General features: G+C 49.1%; 7 protein-coding genes across 7 annotated transcripts; 3 read left to right on the top strand and 4 right to left on the bottom strand.

The window, feature by feature from the left end:
- The first annotated feature begins 359 nt into the window (after nucleotides 1-359).
- MYCTH_2306135 (uncharacterized protein) lies at nucleotides 360-2433 on the top strand. The gene is made up of 4 exons (XM_003663852.1): nucleotides 360-947; nucleotides 1029-1200; nucleotides 1274-1910; nucleotides 2001-2433. The coding sequence occupies exons 1-4, from the start codon at nucleotides 756-758 to the stop codon at nucleotides 2140-2142; spliced, it is 1143 nt and encodes a 380-aa protein (XP_003663900.1). The 5' UTR covers nucleotides 360-755; the 3' UTR covers nucleotides 2143-2433.
- A 784-nt stretch (nucleotides 2434-3217) lies between these two features.
- Nucleotides 3218-5044, top strand: MYCTH_102871 (uncharacterized protein; the record flags this gene model as incomplete). Its single annotated transcript, XM_003663851.1, has 3 exons — nucleotides 3218-3270; nucleotides 3339-4325; nucleotides 4399-5044. 3 exons carry the CDS (start codon nucleotides 3218-3220, stop codon nucleotides 5042-5044), a joined length of 1686 nt encoding a protein of 561 aa, XP_003663899.1.
- A 441-nt stretch (nucleotides 5045-5485) lies between these two features.
- MYCTH_2064932 (uncharacterized protein) lies at nucleotides 5486-7313 on the bottom strand (the record flags this gene model as incomplete). The annotated part of the gene is made up of 4 exons (XM_003663850.1): nucleotides 5486-6006; nucleotides 6171-6240; nucleotides 6351-6956; nucleotides 7128-7313. The coding sequence occupies 4 exons, from the start codon at nucleotides 7311-7313 to the stop codon at nucleotides 5486-5488; spliced, it is 1383 nt and encodes a 460-aa protein (XP_003663898.1).
- Nucleotides 7314-8682: 1369 nt separating this feature from the next.
- MYCTH_2110936 (uncharacterized protein) lies at nucleotides 8683-9345 on the bottom strand (the record flags this gene model as incomplete). The annotated part of the gene is made up of 3 exons (XM_003663849.1): nucleotides 8683-8799; nucleotides 8897-8949; nucleotides 9018-9345. 3 exons carry the CDS (start codon nucleotides 9343-9345, stop codon nucleotides 8683-8685), a joined length of 498 nt encoding a protein of 165 aa, XP_003663897.1.
- Nucleotides 9346-9672: 327 nt separating this feature from the next.
- Nucleotides 9673-10991, bottom strand: MYCTH_2306128 (uncharacterized protein). The gene has a single exon (XM_003663848.1). The coding sequence runs from the start codon at nucleotides 10812-10814 to the stop codon at nucleotides 10047-10049; it is 768 nt and encodes a 255-aa protein (XP_003663896.1). The 5' UTR covers nucleotides 10815-10991; the 3' UTR covers nucleotides 9673-10046.
- A 371-nt stretch (nucleotides 10992-11362) lies between these two features.
- MYCTH_2306127 (uncharacterized protein) lies at nucleotides 11363-12454 on the top strand. The gene has a single exon (XM_003663847.1). It carries the CDS (start codon nucleotides 11631-11633, stop codon nucleotides 12195-12197), a length of 567 nt encoding a protein of 188 aa, XP_003663895.1. The 5' UTR covers nucleotides 11363-11630; the 3' UTR covers nucleotides 12198-12454.
- Nucleotides 12455-14817: 2363 nt separating this feature from the next.
- MYCTH_2306125 (uncharacterized protein) lies at nucleotides 14818-16285 on the bottom strand. Its single transcript, XM_003663846.1, has 2 exons — nucleotides 15497-16285; nucleotides 14818-15371 (listed from the first exon to the last, which is right to left on the bottom strand). Exons 1-2 carry the CDS (start codon nucleotides 16102-16104, stop codon nucleotides 15038-15040), a joined length of 942 nt encoding a protein of 313 aa, XP_003663894.1. The 5' UTR covers nucleotides 16105-16285; the 3' UTR covers nucleotides 14818-15037.
- Nucleotides 16286-24968: the final 8683 nt, after the last annotated feature.

Genomic DNA, 24968 nt, shown 5'->3' with positions numbered 1-24968 from the left:
CCCAAACTTCACCACCGTTGTGCCCTCTGGGCTGCGACGCCTCGAGCACAAATGAGAGCCACTGCCGTTCGTTCATGGCCGCGGAGCTTAGTTAATCAAAAAGCCGACTTTGGGAACACTCCCTCCCTCGTAATCCGTTCAACGGTCAAACTGTGCCGCTTCCCCGCGCCGAAACAGGGAACCGGTTTCGGTGGCGGAAGCGCTGCCGCCTACACCCGCCTACACCCGCACGGGACATAGCTACCCGGCGCTAACGTTATCTCTGGACAGGGGTGTTGGGGGCTCTCAATTCACCAGGTTATTCACAAGACGGCCTAACTAATAATGCAACATATGCTGTGCACAAGAAGACTGGATAAACACACACTACACTAATGCATCCGCCGGCCCACATAGCTCCCGCTTCCCCATGGGGAGAGCCATTCTCCCAAACTCCACCGCTCCACGAGGCTCACCAACCGAAGCTGGACCGGTCTCCGGATAGCGCGTAGTGTTAGTGAGCTCTGGGAATCGGCATCACGGACACGAGGGGAGCTAGTGGTCGCGCCGTCAGATGCGAAGACCAACAGAGCCGTCGACGCGCTTGATCAGTCAGACTCGGTTTCCTGCCGCATTTGGTTTCGACTCTCTAGTCAGTCAGGCCTATATGAACGCGCCCTCTCCTCCTTCTCCTGCTTCTCAATTCATTTTTCAGAGTCCGAAGCCGTGCGTTCGTCCCTATCTCGTTTGTGGCAGTACCGGCCATAGCAATCAAGATGGGCTTCTTTGATGGCCTGAGGGGCAACTGGCTGATCGCCTGCATCACCGTTGTCAACGCGACCTCCATGGCATGGTTTGGATATGATCAGGGCGTCTTCTCGGGCGTGTTGATCTCATCCGACTTCAAGCACTGGTTTCCCGAGACCAACAAAGCCAACATCCCTGGCATCACCTCCAGCTGCTTCTCGGTATGGTGCCTCCCCAGCAGAGAGAAGCAGAGCGAGACGCGAGCTGATGAAAGCGACGTTGTATTTTGTATTACATGACAGCTTGGCGCTTTTTGCGGAGCCATCTTCGCCTTCACCCTCGGCGACAAGCTCGGCCGCAAAAAGACGATCGCCCTCGGCCTCCTCTGCAATGTCGTCGGCGCTATCCTCCAGATCGTGGCGTGGCACCTGCCGCAGATGATAATTGGCCGCGTGATCAACGGGTTTGGCATGGGTAGGTTATTCCCGAGTACCTGCTGGGCCTCGCGTGGCGTGCCCCGATGTTTGCTGACCTCTCATTCTCCCAGGCCTCACCTCCTCCACGTGTCCCGTCTACCAAGCCGAGTGCTCCCGCCCGGCAGTTCGCGGCAAGTTGGTCGTGGTGCAGAGCGTGTGCAACACGGCGGCCTTCTGTCTCTCCAACTGGATGAACTACGGTCTCTACTTCTCGGGCGGCGCTCTGCAGTGGCGCTTCCCGCTTGGCTTCCAGCTCATCTTCCCCGCGGTCGTGTCCGTCGCCCTCCTGTTCGTCCCCGAGTCGCCCCGTTGGCTGCTCCTGCGGAACCGGCACGGTGAGGCCCTCGCGGTGATCGCCCGGCTTGAAGGGAAGGACGCGACCATTCACGACGACAAGGTGACGGCCGAGTACCTCTCGATCCGCACAGCGCTGCAGCACGAGCGCAAGGACCGGCCGCCGTTCAGCGACGTCATCCGGTTCAGAGACAGGCAGCAGAACCTGCGCCGGCTGCTCCTGTCGTGCGGCACACAGTTCATGCAGCAGTTCTCGGGCGTCAACGCGCTGGGGTACTATCTGCCAACCCTGCTGCAGCAAAGCGTCGGCTTCGACGAGCAGATGTCGCGGTTGATGACGGGAGTGAATGGCACCATCTACCTTGGCGCCGCCCTGTGCTGCATCCTGATTATTGACCGGTTCGGGCGGAGAAAGTGAGTTGTCCCCCATCTTGTTATTCGGTTATTTATTATACTTCTCCCTTTTCACCTTGCGTGAAGCAATGGCTGACTCGGCTACTGCAGGATGATGCTCTACGGTGCCAGCACCATGGGTGCCTGCTATCTCGTCGCGGCCATGTGCCTTCGAGCTGGGCAGGCCGGGCAAGCGGACAAAAAACAGGTAAGGACTCGAGAGTCTAAGCTCTGGTTCCCAGCTGCCTGTTGACTGGCATATATAGATGGGCAACGCTACGACGGCCATGTTTTTCCTCTACTACTTCTTCTACGGCACCAGCTTTGCCAAGGTGCCCTGGGTGTACAACTCGGAGGTGAACTCGCTCAGGTGGCGCACTCGGGGCGCGGCGGCGGCGACGGCGACCAACTGGATGGGTGGCTTCATCGTGACGCAGTTCACCAAGGTGGGCGTCGACAACCTCAAGTGGGGATTCTACCTCATCTTTGCCGTCATCTGCTGGGCCTACTTCCCCGTCGTGTACTTTCTGTACCCGGAGACCTCGCGGCGCACGCTCGAAGACATGGACGAGATTTTCATGTCAATCCCGGGCCGTTTGTGTTCCACAAGCGCGAACTGACGCAGCGCCGTCGGCCGCAGGCGTTCATCGACGCCGAGGCTCGTCGTATCGATGAGGGCGCGGCAGAGGAGGCCGGGACGCGCGTTCTGGACAAGCAGGCTCTCGACAACGCTGCCGCGGCTCAGCACCAGGGTGTCAGCAAGGAGGCTTGAGGACGTGATCGACTGGTGTTGGGTGAAGGACGCCTGATTTTTGCAAGGGGCCTGATCCGCTTTTCAATCATCTGATTCTGGAAGGGAGAATGAGCGACGGCTTTTGGCCGAGGGAACGTTATTATCGAAATTGATATGGTGATATTCTGGAAAAATAGCTCCGCACAGCCACAAACAGAGAGAGAGACGAGTATTAGGAGCTGTGCTCCTTCCTAACGGTAAATCATGCTCACCTGAGATTGAATGCTCGTGTCGAGAGAAAATCAAAAAAAAAGGGTGCGACCAGGGAAGTAGAAATTGAGGATCGGGTGAAACCTGGTTAACCATGCCTGAGGATATGGCCGGATAGGGTAGGGAAGGGGACCAGGGTCGGGTGCTTCTCCCCTATTCCGCGGTGGGTGCGCAAGTTGTTTTTAGCGCCCATCCCCCTCTGTGGAGCAACGAATCCAGAACCCACACTTTCCCACTTCTCGGTTCCTCCCGCCCTAGTTGTAGGCACCGCGCGGGGCAAGCGGGCCGCTCACTGCAAGAGCAGCTTCGCATTCTCCTCCTCGCGATGAGCTTCCAACGGCGCCGAGTCGCACTAGCCTGCACGTACTGTCGCCACAGGTATCCCACATGGATCAGACCCTTAGTGTAACCGAGACGGCGGAACTTAGCCGCTGACGAAAGCAAAGGAAGCGCCGGTGCGATGCCGGTCGACCATCGTGCCGAAGCTGCATCGAGGCCGACGTCGACTGCCACTACGATGACACGCCGTCGCAGCGCATCGACTCGAGCGGGGGCAGCCGCGAAATCATCGGGCGGCTGCAGGAGATTGAGACGATGCTGCAGCACCACCTGTCGGGCATCGCCGCTCTCGCCTCGGGGATCCACACCATCGCCTCGCAGTCGGCCGCCGGCGCCCTAGCGGCCACATCCCCGGCGAGCCAGGCGTCCACCCTGCAGGCCGCCCGGATCCTGTCCCACGACTTGGCCGGCGCCGGGTCCTCACAGCAGTGGGCCTTGCCGCTGCCCATCGACTCGCAGCCGGACCCGAGCTCCGTCGCCGACGCGGAGCTCGCGCCCTTGACCATCCCCGTCGGCCACAAGACGTCCTCCAACTACCTGCTTCGCCTGCCTGCCACGAAGCAGCTCATCGGCGAGTACCCGGCCGACCTGTTCTTCATGCTCGAATCCCGGAACTCGTTTCCTCCCGAGGCGCCCGTGCATCCCACTTCGCCCGTCAAACCCTTAAGCGCGGCCGAGCTGGACAAGGACGTCCTTGACTGCCTTGTCTCGGCCTTTTTTACGCAGGTGTACCAGTATCATCCCATTCTGGACAAGGCCGATTTCTCCCGGATTTATCGTGCCTTTCACGAAAATTACTATTCCCAGCCATGGAGCATCGAATCGGTGCTGTGCCTTGTAGTCTTCGCCCTGGGCGCCGCCTCGCTCGCCCCTCCTGGTGCCCAGGGCTTCCAGACGTCACCACCAGGGATGTCCTACATGGAATCCGCGCTGCCGCTCTTGTTATCCATGTCTTCATGGGATGTAAACTACAGCCTGCTGCTGCCGCAAGCCCTGGTGCTGGCCAGTGTGTATTTCGCCTACATCATCCGTCCTCTGCAGAGCTGGCGCTTGATATATTCCGCCTCTTCGCTCCTGCAATTCAAACTCTGCCGGTTAGGATTCCCCAGAGAGGTGCGACGAACTCGCTGTTTGGATTCATGGCTGACGCCGAAGCATATAACATAGGCTGTCCGCCCGAGCTGCGGACCCTGCTGCCAAGGAGATCATCCTCCGCATCTTCTGGTCCTGCTTCCTCGTCGAGTGCGACCGCTTGGCCGAGCTCGAGCTCCCGCAGAGCGGTCTCCAGCAGCTCATTGATCAGACAAGCCTTCCGAGCTTCGACGGCGTTGACTCGGCGCAGTCGACCGCCTACCTGGCCGAGATATCCATTCGCCGCCTGCTCAATCGCGTGCACCATACCTTGTACCCAAGGAAGCAGAACGTCCTCTCGCTGTCTTCTACCTCGCTCACTGCCGCCGACGACCTTTCGGCGGCCGAGATCGCGTCCATCACTTCGGTATGCGAGGAGCTCCACCGACAGCTCAACTCATGGTACGAATCCATTCCCGAGCCCTCTCGGCCTTCGCTCGGGACGGAACCTACAGGGAGTGACCGAAAGAGGGTCTTGCGGATCCGGTACTACGCGGCTAGACACATCATCCACCGCCCCTTTGTCCTCTACATCGTGACAAACAACCTGCAGCAGGTGTCAAACTCGACCGTCCTGGAGAAGGCCAGCGTGTGTATCGAGAGCTGCCGGGCTTACCTCCACAACACGACCGAGATCCTACGCAAGCAGAGCCAGTACACATGGACATTTTCTCTGTCGTAAGGGAAACCTCCCTCTCCTGTTTTCCCTCGATGCAATCGTAGCCGTAGCTGACTTTTACGTCACCAGTTCACTAGGCGCTATCGTGGTTCTCACACTGGCATCCCGCAATCCCGCGCTTTCGCAATTGGTTCCTGACATTGACGAACTGCAGACGTTGGCAATCAACAACGTGAGACCATGGGCCTATCGCGGGTCGAGCATCGAGACGGTGCTCTCCATCATCGAGGAAATGCAGAGAAAGCAACGGCTCCTGTCGGTCTGCATCTAGAGTTGCGCACCACCACTACCACTACCACCACCACCAACAATAGCACCACCGAACTTGTGCACACAACAACGCCACAGGTACCTTAAGTAACGCGGTACCATCCAATATCATACCATCACCGACCAAAAAAAAGGGGGGGGGAAGGGGGGAGGAAAAGGGGGGCACCGGGGGGGCTACAGCTCGCCACCTGTTGGCTGCGCAATGATCTGCTGCCCAATCTCGCTCCGCCAGAAGCTGCCGTTGGGGTACGTGTACTTCTCGAGCGCCTCGTCAGTGTAGCCGATACTGTAGCCGGGCTCCAGCGGCGTGACGTAGTGGGCGTCGACGATGCGGGACGGGTGGCGCAGGTTCTCGCGGTGGCTATCGGCGAACTCGAGCATGGACTTCTTGCCGCTGACGGCGACGTAGTCGATCAGGCTCAGGTGCGACGTCAGCTCGGTCAGGCCCATGGCCCCGTTGTGCGGCACGCAGGGGACGTTAAACTTGAGCGCCATGAGCATGACGGCGAGGCACTCGTTGACGCTGCCGAGCCGGACCGCGTCGATCTGCGCCACGTCGGTCGCCTCGGCCTGGAAGAGCTGCTTGAAGGTCACGCGGTTCTGCGCCGCCTCGCCCGTGGCCACGCCCACCCCGTAGGGCTTAAGGGCCTTGCGGATGGCCGCGTGGCCGAGGACGTCGTCGGGATTTGTCGGTTCTGAAAAAGGGAGGGGAGGGGAAGAGAATGTCAGATCAGATCGGGTCCGGTAAACAAAGAAGAAAAGAGAGAATTGAAAAAAAAAAAAGGGGGGGGGGGGGCAAAGAAAAGGATCATAAAATAACATCATAACGGAAACAAGACAGGGTAATCGAAGTACTTACCTTCGATAAATACGGGTTTGAACTCGACCAGTTGCTTCATGTACTCGATCGCCTCCGGCACGCTCCAGACCTAGTCTTTGTCAGCCTTTCTTCTTCTTCTTCTTCTTCTTCTTCTTCTTCTTCTTTCTTTCTTTCTTTCTTTCTTTTCTCTCTTCAAAGCTCTCGAGGATCACAACTCACCTGGTTGGCATCGATCATAATCTGATACCCGTTGTCATAACCCAGAACCTCTCTGACGGCGCGCAGTCGGTCGCGGTCGGCCTCGACGCTGGTGCCGACCTTGAACTTGAAGACGGTGAAGCCCTGCCTGATGGTCTCCTGCAGGACCTCGCGCATCTTGTCGCCGCCGAAGGCCAGCCAGCCGGGGCTCGTCGTGTAGGCGGGAACGGCCCGGTTGGCGAGGGCCTCCTGCAGCCGGGCCTCCTTGCCCTCCTGGGTGCGCCGGAGCATGGCGACGGCCTCGTCCGGGGTGAGCACGTCGGTGATGTAGCGGAAGTCGATGCAGCGCACCAGCTCCTCGGGCGTCATGTCGCACACGATCCGCCACACCGGCTTGCCCACGATCTTGCCCCAGAGATCCCACACGGCGTTGAGCACCCCCGCCACCGCCAGGTGCGTCACCGACTTCTCGGGGCCGACCCACCGGTACTGCGAGTCCGACACCATGTACCGCCACGTCTTGCCCATGTCGCGCGTCAGCCGCTCCATCGTCTTGCCCACCACGCGCCGCGCGAAGACGTCGAGTGCCAGCGTGATCAGCTCGCTGCCGCGGCCGTTGCTAAAGGCCTGTTTTTGTTTGTTTTTTTTTTAAAAATGATTTTGTTTAGTTTTGTGTTTTTGAATTTGTTTTGTCTCTCGTATAAAAACATCACGATTCACGTTTTTCCTCATGCTGCCGGGGGGCTAAGAGGAGGGGGGGGGGGGGGAAGACGCGGGTGTACTGGGGTTTCGGCTTACGATGCCCTCTCCGACGAGGTCTGGGTGGTTGGTCTTGAGGCGGACGTACGGGTGGGAGCCGTTGGTGCCGACATGCATGGCGTCGGAGCCGACGCCGTCTAGGCTGGTCGGGAAGCGGAGGTCGATGACCTCGAAGCCAATGATCTCGACATTGTCGACGGTGATGTCGTCGGAGTTGGAACCCATGGCGGCTGTCGTATATGTATATCTGTGTGTGTGTGTGTGTGTGTGCGCGCGCGCGCGTATGGATGGGGAGGTGGGATATTATAGAACGGAACTCGGGGGGAGGGGAGTTGGGGCCCGAATCCTGACTCGTCGGAGGGGGTGTCTGTTGGTGTCCGGCCTTTGTTCAAGTCACTGCTATCACGGTCGGGCTCGGGTCGCCGTCACGGTCTAGGGGAGTGGGAGAGAAGCTACCGAACAGGAAGAAGTTCAAGGGGCCGAAGGAGGTTTTGTACACTGGGGAAGAGCACCGAGACGCCAAAGGTCTTCAAGGTGTCGACTGGGACCGTTCTTGAACGTCCTGTTTCACTTAAAGAAGTGGTCCGAATCCACCTCCATTGCCCTGCCGACCTGATGATCCCGTCGGGAGAAGGGAGGGGAAAAAGGGGTGTTATCAGGGTGTTCACGATCCGCAATCCGCACTAGCGCACCACATCATCCCGCAGTTCCCGCCCTCCGCCCCGGTGAACTATCCAGGCTCTTGGTAACTGGTAGGTCTGTGTACCAAGTGTATGTATGTACATACATACATACAGTGGTTACCAAGAAGCAACACGTGCCCGCATGGGGAGGTTGACCCCTCTCTCTTCTATGTATGTACAGTACATGATGTGCGCGGCGGGCCGATAGGTTAGCGTGCTGTAGCGTGCTGTAGCGTGCCGTAGCGTGCCGTAGCGTGCTGCAGCAAGCCCGAGAGATTGTGGATCCCTGCCGCCTCCCCCCTCGAACCGCGTGCCGCTTCTCCGCGTTCTCCAGCTCCCGCTCCATCCAACGAGGGGCATCCCACTACCGAGTACTCCTCTCCTGATTCTAGGCTGCTAGCCTGGTCCCTTCTTTTATTTTTTTCCTAATTTTTCCCTTGGTTTTCCTCTACCGTTCTGCTTTCGGGTCTCATGCTCGCGAAACTTAGCAAAGAAAAATATGCCGAGACCTTCTGAGGGCGGCCGCGCCGGGCAGTGAGTGATCATGCTTAGCGCGCGCGGGGCATCGCCGGTCGTGGTGGGTGACTGTTTTTCCCAGTTGCGGAGTCTGGATGGTGTCAATCAAGGTGGGATTCAGGACTTCGCGGAGGGGCTGAAGGATCAGTTCGCGCCAATGGAATGTCGTTGGAGCCATCACGCCTCTTGAGCTTGCGGCCGATGGGCATGCGTTGCATTGTTGGATGCGTATCATGGGGCGCACTGGTGGAGCGAGCTATGACTTCGCGATTCCGGGGTTCAAGTCTGGGGTAGGCAGGAGAGGAGAGGAGAGGTATTAAGGGGGTTCAAGCGCAGGCTGAGGGGATGATGAGCGTGAGAGCGAACCTGAGCATTTGTGAGAGATGAGGCCGAGCTCAGTCGGTGTGGAGGTTCTCATAATTGAGAATCAGCTCGGATGCCACCGATCTCTTGCGGGTAGGATGAACAGTGGAATTGTTCTCGTGGTAGTGCTTGATATGTCGCGTGCCGATCTATCTGAAAATATGATATTACTCAACAACTGGTAGGCGCCGCCGACGCGATCTCGGATCCGAGTAGGCGGCATGGGAGTTGGTGGCCGAAGCATACGCCCGAGAAGCACATCCGTGGGTGGTGCAGCCAGAGCTCCGAGGCTATGTTAGCTGAAGGGTTCTATCCCATTTTTTGATTCTTTTTTATTTTATTCTCTTGTTCCTTCCAGGGGAGCCACCTTTCAGGAGAGCGAGCAGCTCTAAGATCCAGGGGTCGTTGCCGCCGGCGCTGTACGTGGTGCCGGTGATCAAGAGCGCGTGACAGTTCTTGAAATCTTGGAACTTGGGCATCGACCCAGCCTTCTCCGAGATGACGTATCGGGTGTCGGTTTCGATGCCCAGAGGGGGGTCATGAGCGTTGCCGGCATCGAGGAAGTGGTGGTGGAGGATCTCGCCAAAGGTGCCACGGCGAGACTTGGTTTCCGGGTGCGACTCGTCCGTCTCGAGCACCATCATACGCACCACGGGTCCGTCGCGAAATGCGCTAGATTCGAGCTCCTCAGCCATGGTACTCCTCAGCCATGGTAAATGGATGTGATGAATGCCGCCTCGCGGGTCGGCGTTATTGGTTCGAAGGGGTTTCTCAATATCTAGCTGCCGATGTACTCCGTGCTAAATGTGATCTGGTAAGAACGATACGAGAGAATGGTAAGTAGCCGAGTTCCGAGTCTTGAATTCCCTTACTCATGATAATTATATCTCATATGCCGAGCACATCGAGTTGGAAGAGTGGGTAGCAATGACGACGACGTGGGACGGGCTCCGTTGCTAGCTTTCAAGTTTAAGCCTGCTATATAACGGCGTGTGTTTACGATCCGAGGTAGATGTGATGATGTTTGTTTGGACTTCCATTGCTATGGTCCGTGTCGTGGAATTGGTGTGCCATTTCAGAAATTACCGAAACTTCATCTCTTGTACCCTCCGCGCTTGCAGCGAGCGGACAAGAAGCAGCCAACTGGCTCCAGGTGTTCTCTTGTTTCACACGCCGAACCGGGTTTGCTGGTTTCCGAGCTTCCAGTCAGACTTGATCTTCGCCCTGTCCGCTTGCTCGCGCCTCCAGCAGAGTGTACCTCTCTTCTCGTTTGATTTCCAAACACCTTCGAAACCCCAGTGTCGCCGTTCAATTAGATGCTGTCGAAACATCCCAGCTTCGCATTGTTGCATGAAGCGAGCCAACGATCAGTACCCCGTGACACCCCTACGAATTGTCAACCCACAGCAGGACTTTCCGCATGTGCCTGGTCTCTCGACCATCGCATATCCGCAAGAGACAAAACATAAGTGTCCGAACCTACTGTGTACACAATGCGGTCCCCATGCAGCTGTGCCTTCTGCTCTGTCTTGGACCCGGCCAGTGGCGGAGGGGCTTCTCCGGTCGTCTCGATGCGCTGGATGGTGTGGTCCTGCAGGTCCAGGCGGTGGGTCATCGTTGCTGCACGGTGCGGGCTGGTAATGTAGCCCAGGCCACCGATGATGTAGATGTATTCCTTCCCGTTGCTTCCCTCCTCTCTGACGTACGTCGCCGTGTGGAAGTCGGTCCCCGGGAACACGTCGGTTGGGTAGCCGTATATGTCGATGTCGGCCGGATCCGCACCAGCCGCCAATGTCGCGCCCATGAGATTGTCGGCCAACTCTTCTTCTCTGCGCTTTGGCAGATAATCAGGCAACTCAGAGTCCGAGATCGAGTCCGAGTCCCGGTCAGAATCGTCAACTGCCCCTGTGGCCGCGCTTTCACCCCCTGCATTGCTTCCGGCTTTATGGACGACGACGACGTCATTGTAGATGTAGAAATCGGGGTCGTAGGAGTCTTCATGCTCGCCGACAATGTACACAATGCGGCCGTCGGGCAGCTTTGTCTCAGTCCTCCCGAAGCGCTGAACGCAAAAGATGGGTTCTTGTCCCCATCTCTGAGGGGACGATCGGAGGCCAAACTTCACCCTTGCGGAGTAGACATTCTCGCTTCCGTGGCTGACCATGTACTTCCGGAAGGGCTTGTCGATCTTGGTCGGATTGTGGGGGAAACTGGTGTTGTTGGCCCGCAAGCCAACGAGGAATAGATCTCTCGGCGGCTTCTCGTCCTGAGTTGCCTGCGAGCCGTCGCTCGGAGATTAGCCGCGGCTACCCATACCTGGATTGCTGCTAGGAGTTTGACGAATGCACCCTAAAAACAAAGAGAGATCATTAATTAGCGTTTGCCGGACTCCTATTCTCAGAAAGGTCAAAGAAATCACGAAAAGATGTCTCAAGAGAGAGAACAATAGTACTTCATAACTAGTTGGTATGTCTGAGAGTCATCAGGGATTCACGTAATGAGTCATTTGAATAGGTGGTTGGTATTGAACGTTGGTCGTTGGTAGTTAAATTAGTTGAACAAGGTCTTAAGCATGGGCGGGTAATGAGAACGACGCGCGTCGGGGTAGCGTGGGGGGTAAAGCGGCACAGAGGAGCGATGAAGTTAGCGCGGGGCTTTTGCTCTATGAACGACTTGGAAGTCGCGTTGTGGGAGAGAAAAACACTTACCAAAATAGAAAGAATCAAGGTGGTTTCCTTCCTAAAAGCCATTATCTGCGAGCTCCACAGCTTGGATTCTCCTGCAAATACATGAATGTAGATTTGGTAATCCGTACTTCGGTTTTGAACGTGGAGAAAAGTGGGCACAATTGCGAACGGTCGACTGATAGAACCAACCATCGCCGATATCGCCGAATCAGCGGCTGCGACGAAGCACGGCAACACTTGACCCGAACCTGAAGCACAAGGGAAGCACCTAGCCGAGCATATAGCCAGAGAACATGGCCACTCAAGACCAAGTCGCCCCTACTCCTGCGCCGGCAGCAGAAGCTCAAGCACCGGCTGCCGCGGCCGCCGCCGCGGCCACCCGATCCGACTCTGACCCTTCCATCTTGGCGCACGTCGAGCATTACCATGCGACGCGCTGCGCGGCGTCGCCCATCTACGCCTTTCTCCTCGGCACGCCGGCCGACAAGCCGCTGGTGCGCTTCACGCATGCACGCAAGGGGCTCTTCACGGCCCGCTTGCGGCTCGACGCCCAGCATCTCAACTCGGCCGGCGGCATCCACGGGTCCGTCTCCGCCACGCTGGTCGACTGGGCCGGCGGGCTCGCCATTGCAGCCTGGGACCTACGCGCCGCCACCGGCGTGAGCGTCGACATCAACATCTCGTACCTGTCGTCGGCCCGGCTCGGCGACGAGATCGAGATCGAGGGCCGCGTGGAGCGCGTCGGCTCCAACCTGGCCTTTACCGAGGTCCGCATCTTCAAGGTGGACGCTCGCGGAGAGAGGGGCGCCGTGGTCGCTTCGGGGAGGCACACCAAGTTTGTGAGAGACACTAAGAAATGATAGAGGCATGGGACTCGATGAATGGGACTTATCGACAGATGTAGAGAGGTTTTTTTAGACAATACCTAGATAATTATGGTAGAGTGGAGGCGAGCCAGCCCTGCACAGAGCGAGGTGGTTGTGAACCCGCCAGAGGGAGGCACGGGGTGGATATTCATTTAGGTACAGAGAGAGATCGATAAAACGCTCAACCGAACTTCGCACCTTGATTACAAGATTACCTACATGATAGATAATTAGACATCGGCCAACTCTGCCTCCTCGGTTACAGTATTAATCATTATTAGGCTGTTCTGCGGAGCGTTCACTCATGCTCTCTCAAAGATCGAGAGTTTGATGCGTAAACATGCCTCAGCCCTTCGACATCCGGTTTAATCAACGGTGTTTTCCAGCAGCATCTCCCATAGCAATGAACTCACGATGTTATCAACCATGCTCAACCCGCAAGACCTCAAGTCTTTTCCCCCGTCTTTCGCTGAGCTTGGGATTAAATTACTTAGAGGAATTCCAGCACTGCCACCTCGCCAACCAACTGGGCTCGAGTCTTGCAGCACAGGCGTCTTGCTCCATGGTATGAGGCGTTGCCCTTCCAGGTTCCCAAAATTCCACGTCAAGGCCTGAGAGCGCCGCACAGGGGTGTCCGCCTCGGTGATTCCAGGTTGGTGTACATTACGAATGATGATTCGTCTCGCTCTCCTCAAGCAAGTCCCAATACTGTGTGAATTAAAACAATGGTTCCATGACGTGATAATTAATCAATACAGTGCCGGACTCGTATATACATATATTATACATAAACCCCATAATATATGTACATAAACCCCGAAGTCAATAAGCCCACACAAGTAAGTCGGACCCCCCATATACCGACCACCCCCATTTTCCGACCGCTTGGCAAACCTTGGCACCTACAACTACCTATCTTCTTTAACCACATATATTATAGACCTGTTCAACCAACTACAATACAGGAAGCCGTTGATTCTACACTTTCTAAGCCACTCTCTTCGGCAGTAGGGTCCTCTATACGGCCGGCTTCCATCTAGGCCTGGTAGATCTATTCAATCATCGCAAACTGCTCGTTTAGATCTACTATTACCCTCTTCCTCTTCGACGGCCGGGCTGCTTCTAACTGTGCCTTCAGAGCTTCGTTTTTCTATTGTAACTAAGCTAACTTAAAGTCCTTCTGGTCGAAAGCTTTCTTAACCTTCCTAAATAGGAGCCTATATATAGAGGGGTACTAAGTCTTGGTAGATAGGTTGGTCAGCTGACTACGTAAGTCTGACTTCCTCTATAGTGTACTGAAAATTAGGTTAACGGCTCCTTTCGAAGGCTAGGAGTGTTAAACAGGTTCTAGAGTCTGTATAGAAGCTAGCTATTCGTTAGGATTGGTCGGGTTGTTCGAATTTTCTAATAGGAGTCTACTTATTAGGGGTTTTACCATATTAACTAGCTATAACCTAGATGCCTTCTATCCTGCCTTGATATTCTAGGCTATAATAGCCTCTTTCCGAGCCTTGACGATACACCTGATTATTGTCTATTTACCTAAGATAGATAATTCTACCTAGGATATTATATTATTAAGGAGCTTCTAGTAAGTGTGCTTTAGGGGGGAAAAGACTAATAGATCTAATGGCTAGAGGACATAGGAGGTATATAATAGTAAAAAGAGTAACTAGATATTATTCTTATAATATAGCTATATAAAGTCATTAGTTATATAGCTATTATAGCTATCTAGTATTAGAAGTCGTTACTAGGAACTATCCTCTAGCTAGCTAAAAGGAATAAAGACTTCTTAGAGCCATTTGACTATAATAGTTCGATTAGTCTAGCCTATCTCTATTGCTATAAACCTTTAGTCCTTTAGTTCTATTTTGTCGATAGAAAACTACTATTATTAAAGACTCTTGCCCTTAAAGATGACAACTAGGGGGAGGGATATTCCTATTATAGAGATATACTCAAGGAATGAAGTCTAGGTACATAAACTAGGAGCTTTATACTAAATTGTACGCGTTTAGGCACTTCTAATTACTAGACTGTTAGTTCCCTGCCCTTCTATAATACTATATTTGTCCATATTCTAACGGTTGGCTAGTAAGATGCCCTTAATGGCTAGGATGCTTAGCTATAGCCATTAACTACGTATAACTAAGTTAGTAGTGCCATTAATATAAACTAAATCTATCTTATAGGCTCGTTAGGTTCTAAGAATAGGGTTCCTACGAAGAAACCGAGCTAACTAGCCTTTTCTAACTATTATATAGCTTGCTCCTTATACCTAGAGGATATAGCTAGCGAACTCCCTAATTTGCGTATACGTTAGTAGGATACCTAGGGTAGCCTAGATCAAAACCTACTCGGTAAGTCGTTCTTCTTGTACCCGGCTAAGAGATTGCCGTGGTTCGGAAGCAATTGAATGTGGTTAAGAGCCATGGAGGCGGTCGTAGAAAGTTATCCTTAGAATACCGAATTCCTTGTAGATACTTCGTTATGACCGAATACCCTGTTGGTATTGTATAATCGCATCCTGTAAATCCTGCTTAGTATAAGCCATTGTAAGCTAACGAATATATATTCAAAAGATGAGCTTGTTTGGTATGGAATTGGTAGAGTTGTGGTAAGTTGAAGTGGTTGGGTTGAGGAAGCGGTGTGGGTTTGCCAAGCGGTCGGAAAATGGGGGTGGTCGGTATATGGGGGGTCCGACTTATGGTATCTCAAAACATAAAACACAACCCGCCGCCTGCTCAACGCCTCCGGACCCCAACCCCCCTAGCCGCAACCGAATTGCACATAACCAATACAAAAGGAGGATAATCACGGGTCAGACGAGGCTACTGCCAGAGCACTCCACTAACCATCTCCGTAGCCTCCCCTTCCTTGTCGACCACCCCGAGGAACTCCTTCAGCCAACACGACGCGGGGCTCCCCGGTGAGAACACCGCACCGACACATCGCTTGTCCTTCGCGCACGCGTCCAAGCAGCCTGCAAGATTATCCACCGGATCGTCGAGCCGTCCAAGGTCGCCGTCCCCGTCCGGATAGTTGGAGCCGCACTGTATGCGGAACGTCTTGGGCATTGACGCGGCGGTGGATGTGTAGTTGAGGTTGTTTGCGCTGGGGCACGTGGGATCCATCACTGACGGCGTCGAGCTCGCCGAACCGCCGCTGCTAGATGTAAGACTTCTCCGTCAGTCGCCTTCCAGCCATTCCAGCGCAGGGGAGGGAGAGAGAGAGAGAGAGAGCAGAGAGGAGGAAAAAAAAGAAATAAAGAACAAGCGAGAACCACGGACCTGGTCTTGCCGCTGGAACCTAGGGCAGTCTCGATCCGCCCGCTGGCCACCCCGCCGAGGATCCCCGCCAGCGCGACGATGACGGCCGTCATGACGACCACCACCCAGAGGATCGGGCGCTTCCACAACGCCGGGCGGTCCTCTTGGTACCGGAGCGAGCCCCGCCGGTCGTCGTCGCCGTCGCTCTCGTCCAGCTCGCTCCACGCCTGCCGCAGCGAGTGCACCCCCGACGTCCGCGGCAGCGGGTGCAGCGCCGGGATCACTGGAGTGATCGACAGCGGCAAGGCCCCCGCGCCGGAACCCGAGAGCTGGCTTTGCTGCTGCTCCTGCTGCTGCTGCTCTTGGTGCGGGTGATGTGCGCTATGGGCGCTTGATGCGGGGAGGATGGTGGAATGTTGGTCGTCCGGGGCTAGTTGCTGTTGCTGCTGCTGCTGCTGCTTTGAGTCGGCATCTGGCGGCGGGGCGAGCTCCGGATAGCTCTTCTCGTGCTTGACTTGGTCGTAGTCATCGGGAACCACCTCCGGGTAGCTTTGGTAAGTGTCGTGCGTGGCCGGGATCAGGCCGTCGTGGTAGGCCCGCGGCGGGTGGTTTTTGCTCCGTTTACCCATAGCTGCTGTCGGAAATTGGAGATCTTCTGAGCTGGTGCGGTTGACGCGTCCTGGGTCGCGTCGCACGGCCGAGAGTTTACTGAGCGCAGCAGTGCGTGCGTCAATTGGGACGGCAGCGATGAGCCAATGGTCGCGATGGTGGAGGGATCGCGATTGGAGTCCAAGAGCGAAATAACAAAAGACGGAGAAGAAAGCAGCAGCCGCGACATCGCCGTCGCAAACCCGCACATCCGGATAAGTCCGTTTGAGGGGCTCTTCGCGATCATCCAGCGGCACGGAGCTGCACTGCAACCCTCCTCCCCTCGTGGCCTGTCCCGCCTCGGGACATGCTAGCGGTGCAAGCCAGTGTCGAGGTTGCACTTGATTGGGAAATGCCCTGGTAAGGACCCCGCTGGAGCGTCGCAATATGTGGCTCGTAGGCGCAGCGTTCCAAACTTCAGTGGACTGCTGTGCCGCACGGCGACACTACTATTAGTATTACGCCCTGGCCGACCTGCCTGATTGAGCCCGTTGCACGGAGCTAACTGGGGTTGATGCAACGGCCACGACTGCATTAGCGCTCCTTAACCCGCAGCAGAAGATCGAGTTATTCTGGTGCCTGGAGCGGAATTCCGGTGTTTGATGGAGACTGTGGCTTGGGTCCCCGGTAGTTTGGTATCAACATCAACAGGCATTCCGGAATGCGTTTCAGCGGCATGCATCATCTGACGAAATGCGATGCACCATGGAAACAATAATAAAATAAGGGACGCTCAATTGTATCAGCTGATAATTGATTCAAACCATACAACCGTTGGGGGAAAGAAAAAAGTTCTCTTGCTCTTCAGGTCTATTTATCCCCTTTAATGACCGCGTTGCTTGCTGATACAGTACGTTGTCTACGGACACGTCCATTATATAAGGTTGGATAAGATAAGCCCTGTGGATCTGGCAAACGGGTTGGCAAACGGAGTGTTCTTTGTTCCTATCCTCTACTTATATAGAGCCAACAGGGCTAGCCAACGTAGGAAGAGGACATCGCACTTTTGAACTATTTACAACTTACTAACTTTTCTTCTATCTATTGGAACTATCTTCTATCTATTAGAAACTATCTTCTATCAAATGGTAGTGGAAACTCTGCTCTAACTATCTAAACTATTAGTACTAGAATTGTATTATATTAATAATTAGTTTAATATTACTTTTATAATAGTTACATTTGGTTTTGGCAACTTAGTAACCGAACTAGGTAATTTTATTATAACTACTATAAAATCCTTCTTTCTAGCGATTTGGTAACTAGGATGCTTTTCCTTTTATCTATTAATCCTATCTTTATTTGACTCTAGCGACTTGGTAACCGGTGGCTAGGTAAATCCTATATTAACCCTAGGATCCTTTCCTATAGAGGACCTTCTTAGCCTTCTTTATCTTTTAAATTCCCCTTCTAAATAGCTATTATATAAGGAATTGTCTGACTTTGCTAAGAGCGTTCTAAAGAGGCGTGATAAGATGCCTTATATACCGTAGATATAGGCGTTAGAACTTAACCTAGACAATTAACTATAAGAAGATCCTCTATAGGAGCTAGAGTCGCTACTCGGATTTGCTAATGACTATAAGCTATATTAAGCTAAACCTAACAATTTCGGCGCTAATAAGGAAACGATAAGCTAGCTAAATGGTAAGATAGATCTTTGATTTAACTAGTTAAAGGAACGAACTAACTGCTTTTCTAAGAAGATTAAAGGAGCTATCTATAAATTGTCGTAGTAGCTTAAGAAAAGTATAGTTAGGATGGATTATAGCTTTATAAGCTACCTAAAGGGAGTCGAAGATCGACTTTATAGCTGCCTAGAGAAGGATATACTAGTAACGATAGATCTAATGTTTAATTGTATTAAGGATCTGGAAATATATATATTATAGTATAGAAATATACTTGGCTAAATAGTAATATAGATAAAGAAAATGGTTAATATAATATATAGTTAAGATAGCGAAAACGATAATTAATTACCTAGTTATTGGTAATCTTCCTTTAATCCTATTAGACTAAGCGCTATTATAAAAGAAGTCTAGTAAGTTAGTAATATTATAGAAGATATATAATATAATAGTAATACTTTCTTTATACCTCCTAAGGGTATAGGAATTGGCTATTATTATAGTCTTAGCCGCCCTAAACGTATATAGCCTTTATATAAGATCCTACACTTTATAGCTAGTAGTAGCAGAGGTAGAGAATCGGATTCCTTAGGATCTAGTGATAACGACGCCCTATCTAACCATTACTAACCTTTAGGAGACTAGAATCTAGGATACCGTCATAGCGCCCTATACCTTGGTAATAGTAGCGGTAATAATAGTAGCGGTAGTAATGTTAGTAGCGATAATGGTAATAGACATTATAGACGTAAGTTAACGTACGATACCACTATAAGTATATAGAGTCGCTTAGACTTTAAGATTAAAAGGGACGATATTAGCTAGTTTAATCTTTCTTTCTCTAACCTACGTTCTTTAGGTATTGTTAACGACGGTAAGAATCCAATATTTACTGACGTTTACTGCTTTACTAACCATATTGAAACCTTCCTAGAAAGTGACCCTAATGGCAGCATTAAGACGTAGATTTTATCCTTCTTCTAGACCTTTCTTAGTAGCCTAGCTATCATTTAATAGACTAACGAGTTAAACGGCTCTATATATAGATAATTATACAAATAGGGTCTTTAAGCTATTATAGATTGACTATAGGAGCGCTTTATACCTAATGTTATAACTACTACCTATAAGTTTAACGAAGCTAGCCTATGTCTAAAGGATATTACGAAGGACGAGCAAGTGCTTAGTTTTTTTATATAGAAGATGCTTTATTAGGTATACTTAATATATATATTTAACGAATGTAACGATAACTAGTAAGGCATTATAGTTTAAGTCTAATCAGCTATAGACCTCTATATTAAGTAGTATTTAGATCCTCCCTAGTAATACTCTTTACTTAGGACCCATATATAGTATATCGAGTAGTCTCGATCTATTGTTCTAGCGGCCGCTCTTAACCGCTACCCTTATCTAGAGAAGAAGATATCTATAGATAGTAAGCTAAAATACCTAAAGGCTAAAGACTGCCCTTATAAGCCTATATACTGTAACGCTAATTAACCGCGCTAATTCGGCTATAGATATAACAAGTCTCTAAGATATAACTAGCGTGACTATAGATTTAAACGTAACTACGGATTTGACTATAACTATAGGTTTAATTGTAATTACGGATTTGATCGTAACCGTAACTAGGATCGTTATGACTAGGATCACTATAAATAGAGCGATCATAGCCAAAAGTAGGTCAGATTTGGCAAGGATAACTGCTAGCAAAAGGAATATTATAACTACACTAACTTTGCTAAAGAAGCTAGCAATAGCTCCGAGTCGGATCAATCTAATATATAGTAGACTAGGGCTACTAGCTCTTAATATAACCAGAGGGACACAAGCTATAGTTTTGTTTTTCCGGTTCCGTAGAACTTTATTATATACGATAGATATAAATAAGGGTTGCCTATCTAGGGGCACCACAAGTAAGAGGATAGACAAGGATAACAGATAGCTTTTAACACTCGTTTGCTCTGATAGATCTAGGTGACGAGATGTAGTTCTTCTTTCTTTTATAAGTTAGGACATCTTTTTCCACGTAAGTAGACTCTTTTACGTCTGTCTAGAGGGACATCACTATTGCCACCTTCGCTTCCGTCGTTATCGCCGTCCGAACGGTCAGACCTGTCTGCTGTGATCGCGAATACTCGGATGCCCTAGACATTTTGAGCCGAAGCTCCTCCCTATCTGACCAGACAGAGGTTTGGTCCTAGAGATGCTAAGTGGTACCCTAGAGAGTTAGCACTAGCTTAATAGTCTGCTAAAAGTGCCCTTAAATCTAGATCTAAATCTTTAGGTAGCGATACTAGTATTATATACCTTGTTCTAGATTTATAGCTTACCTATTATAAGTGCTATAAGTCTTTTAGCTTGTAAATTGAACTATATGCCTACGTCAAGCGATGCTATAGAACTGGCCCTCTTCCTTCTGTCTGTAACTATAAAGCTAATCTTATAGACCTGGCTCGCTATACCTATAGTTTCTATAATACCACTCTAGAATTACGAAACGCTCTCTTCTAGCACCTGAAATCCTATAAGGATATAAAATCTAGTAACGTTTGCTGCCTAGTAGGTCCTTTTACTTCAATAGGGTTGTTGAATCTACCTACTTCGCTGCTAGAAAACGTGTCCTAAGCTTTAGACGTACTAATTGCGTTACCGACGGACACTATAGCAAAAGTATACTAGGTTAAGGACGCTCCTCCTAGGTATATACCTGACTACTATAGTTTACCGTTAGGATATACCTATCTGTATGTCCAAGTATACTACGAACCTACGGATCGCGAAGCTATAGAGGTCTGCCTAGATCCTAGCGTTAGCTGCTCCCTTATCGACTATATATTTCTATAGCATTTAAACTACTAGATCGAACGACGTAAAGGCAAAGTCAAGGGCATAGGAAACGCCATGTTAAGCCTTAACGAATAGGCGTCCTTCGATATCTATTTGCCAGGTATGGAAAACGGCACTCTTACCCTAGCTAAGTTTATCTATATAGTATAGGTTATTGACTCTCTAGTACCGAATCTATTAATAGGTAATAAATTCCTAGATTTATATAACGTAAATATTAACTATTAACGTAAGGAAGTTAAACTATAGCTATTCGACTTCCGTTTTCCTTTTTCTATATATATATACTCTATACCTTATATATGGAAAGTTAAAACTACTTGCGAAATTACTCTCCTACCTAACTAATAGGTAATAGTGCCTATCGAGTATAAGCCTCTTCCGACAGGTCGTGCCTTTATATTTAACTTAGTTCATATAGCCGTTTATAACTTTATTATGGATATAAAGACCCTAAAGGTAGTGCCTATCGAAAATACTATACAGGGAACGCTATATATTCCGAAGAGGCACCCTATTAGAAGAATCGAAGAAATGGAAGACAATGGCTACTTTGCCTATTTATAGAATACCACTTTCCATATAATAGCGATCACTACTACCATTTTAACGATAGCTACGCCTACTATAGTAACAGACGTTAACCCTACAAAAATGGCCAATTAGTACGACGTTATACTAGTTAATGCTTCCTTTAATTTAAACCACTATTTAAGCGTAATCCTTAAAGGCTATTATATCCTTACTATTACAAATACAAGCTAACCTACACCTACAGCCGGGCCACAGCAGCCAAAGGGCCTACACCTAGACGCTAATAGGTATAACTCTATAAGTAATAGGCATAGTCAGGGTATAGCCAAAGGAACAAGCGGCCGATTCGGGGTATAAAATGTACCTATTAGACTATAGATCTAAAAGGGAGGTTTTGGCTCCCTAAGGATCAGTCCTTAGAATAACCTACCTACCTGTCCTAGAAAGATACTTGACTCTCCCTACCTACAAACCTAGTCTAAACCTATCTAGTAAGCCCTATAATAGTACTACCTCCTTGACAAGTTAGCCTAGTAGTAGGCCCTCCTAATAGTTTCTGATCCTTTATACCCTTTGTTAACCGAGATAGTACTATCATTTAGCCGCTTAATGCCTATAGGAATAGAGGAAGAATTCTTGAGCCAAAGCGAGACTCTTTTAGCCTAGTATCGGCTACGAAACTATTCCGAACCCCTTCTTCGTACTCCTATACCTTCTACTTTAGAGCCCCTAGTATAAGACCCTGACTATAAGGAACTTATTTAGAATTTAGAAGGCTGGGTCAAGGAGCTAGAAAGACTATAGTAGCTATAAGACTAGGAAAAGTTCTTACTAGAGAAGCTAAGACTACCTAATTGTATAAAGGCCTTGAAACGACCCTGATTACCTATTAAATCTTCTAATTCTAATGATTTGGGATACTATTCTAAAGCTATTAAGGTTACTAATCTAATTCGATTTACTAATATAATGACTTATTAATGGTAATAAGAGTAGTTCTAAGATTTGTAATATATATTTTAGGGAGACCCTAAGCGGTTCAAGACCTTATAGAATCGTATTCTATTCACGTTTAATTATATAGACAAATAACTTTAGAACTACTAGTATAGTAATTACTAGAACGTATTACCCAAGGAGTATAATTAGTTAGAAAGTAACTAGACTCTATTTAAAGAATAGACGAACTCCTATATAATTAACCTTATAGATTAGGTATCTTAAGTAGCTAAGGCTTTAAATTTAGCTTACTAACAAAATAACTAGTTCTTATAGGATCTTTACTATTACCTCGAATCCCTTAAAGCTTAGTTTCCTTACTAAGATAAGAAAAGCCGAGCTTTAAGCTTCTGTACTAAGCTATTGCTATTCCTCATTTAATATATCGACCGTTACTATGCCTATTGCTTAGAGATATAAAAAGGAATAGTATAACTAGCGTTATAAATCTAGTATAGCTTCTAACGACCAAATCACAGTTAGACTACCTCCTTTTCGCCACTAATTTAAGATTAGCTACATTATATACCTAATATATTACGTTCCTATATATTATCAGCCTATTATTAAACCAGACCCATAACAAAGCCCTAATCAGCCTTATAAAATGCCTTAAACCTTATATTAACCCCTACTTCTTAGACCTAGGTATTACAAATATAAGCCGACCTATATTTATAGCCAGGCCATAGCAGCTGGAAGGCCTATATCCGGACGCTAATAGGTATAACTCTATAAGCAATAGGCATAGTCAGGGTATAGCCAGAGGAACGAGCGGCCGATTTAGGGTATAAAATGTACCTATTAGCCTACGGATCCAAAAGGGAGGTTTTCCCTCCCTAAGGATCAGTCCTTAGAACAACCTACCTACCTACCCTAGAAAGAAAATTGACTCTCCCTGCCTACAAACCTAGTCCAAACCTATCTAGTAGGCCCTATAATAATACTACCTCCTTAACAAGTTAACCTAGTAGCAGGCCCTCCTAACAGTTTCTAATCCTTCGACCCTTTGTCAATTGAGATAGTACCGTCATTTAGCCATTTAACGCCTATAGGACTAGAGGAAGAATCCTCGAGCCAAAGCAAGACTCTTTCGGCCTAGTATCGGCCGCGAAACCATTCTAAACCCCCTCTTTGTACTCCTATACCCTCTGCTTCGGAGCCTCTAGTATAAGACCCTAATCGTAAGGAACTTATTCGGAATTTAGAAGGCTAGGTCAAAGAGCTAGAAAGGCTATAATAGCTATAAGATTAGGAAAAGTCCTTACTAGAGAAGCTAGGACTACTAGATCATATAAAGGCCTCGAAACGACCCTAATTACCGACCAAATCCTTCAATTCTAATGATTTAAAATACTATTCTAAGGCTATTAAGGTTACTAATCTAATTCGATTTACTAATATAATAACCTACCAATAGTAGTAAGAGTAGCTTTAAGATTTATAATATACATTTTAGGGAGACCCTAAGTGGTTTAAGACCTTATAGAATCGCATTCTATTTGTATTTAATTATATAAATAAATAACCCCGGAACAATATAGTTATTATTAGAATATATTACCTAAGGAGCATAATTAATTAGAAAGTAACTAGACTCTATTTAAAGAGTAGACAAACTCCTATATAATTAACCTTATGGACTAGGTATCTTAAGTAGCCAAGGCTTTAAATTCGGCTTACTAACGAAATAACTAGTCCCTATAGGATCTTTACTACTACCTTAAATCCCTTAAAGCTTAATTTCCCTATTAAGATAAGAAAAGCCGAGCTTTAAGCTTCTATACCAAACTATTACCTTTCCTTATTTAATATATCGACCGTTACTACGCCTACCGTCTAGAGACGTAAGAAGGAATAGTATAGTTAGCGTTATAAATCTGGCATAGCTTCTAGCGACCGAATCGCGATTGGACCACCCCCTTTTCGCTACCGATTTAAGATCAGCCGTATTATACGTCTAATATATTATATCCCTATACATTATCGGCCTATTATCAAACCGGACCTATAATAAAGCCCTAATCGGCCCTATAAAACGCCTTAAACCTTACGTTAACCCTTACTCCTAAGACCTAAGGTAGTAGCTTATACTTCTAATATAGAAAGGAGGGACATTTTACAAGGAATTGCCTAGAAACGGTATAGGTCGCCTCTTACCAATAGGGCTAGTACCCTAGTTACCAAGGTTTAGGCTATTTTCGCTAGGGAAATAGGAGTCGCTTATAATAGACCCTAATACTATAGGAATAGCTATAGGGGATAACCTAAAAAGGGAGCATATATATACGGCTATTATAATAAATATATATAAAGGCATTTTAACGATAGTAGACCTAGATTCTTATATAGAGGTAAACATCGTAGACTTTAACCTTATTTAGAAATACTAACTAAAACGACTTACTTATATTCTACCTACAATTTAATAGTTTAACGAAATAGTCATAGCGTCCTATAGGGTATATTAAGTACTAATCATACTAACCAATAAACATAGAACTATATATTAATATAATTACCCTTATATTGCCGTTAGCCATAATACAGAGACCTTACTAATCCTATTAGGAATGCCTATACTTAGTAACCTTATAATCTTATTATTTCCGATAGAGAATTGCTAGTAGTTTCTATCTAAAATTGAAATAGCCCGACTTTAGTACCCTAAAAGAATAGAAAAGGACTATCAAAGGGGAGCCCAAGTCTTTACATTAACTACTATTTTAGATGTTCCTATGGATCCATTCCCCAACGAAGAAGAACTAAAACCCTTAGGAAACCTAAAGGAAATTCTCTTTAAACTATAAAACTTTGCCAATATA

The sequence above is a fragment of the Thermothelomyces thermophilus genome, chromosome 4, assembly GCF_000226095.1.
Source record: "Thermothelomyces thermophilus ATCC 42464 chromosome 4, complete sequence".
NCBI classification, from domain to species: Eukaryota; Fungi; Ascomycota; class Sordariomycetes; order Sordariales; family Chaetomiaceae; genus Thermothelomyces; species Thermothelomyces thermophilus.
The sequence above is the reverse complement of the archived record's forward strand: the minus strand, read 5'-3'. Positions and strand labels throughout refer to the sequence as shown.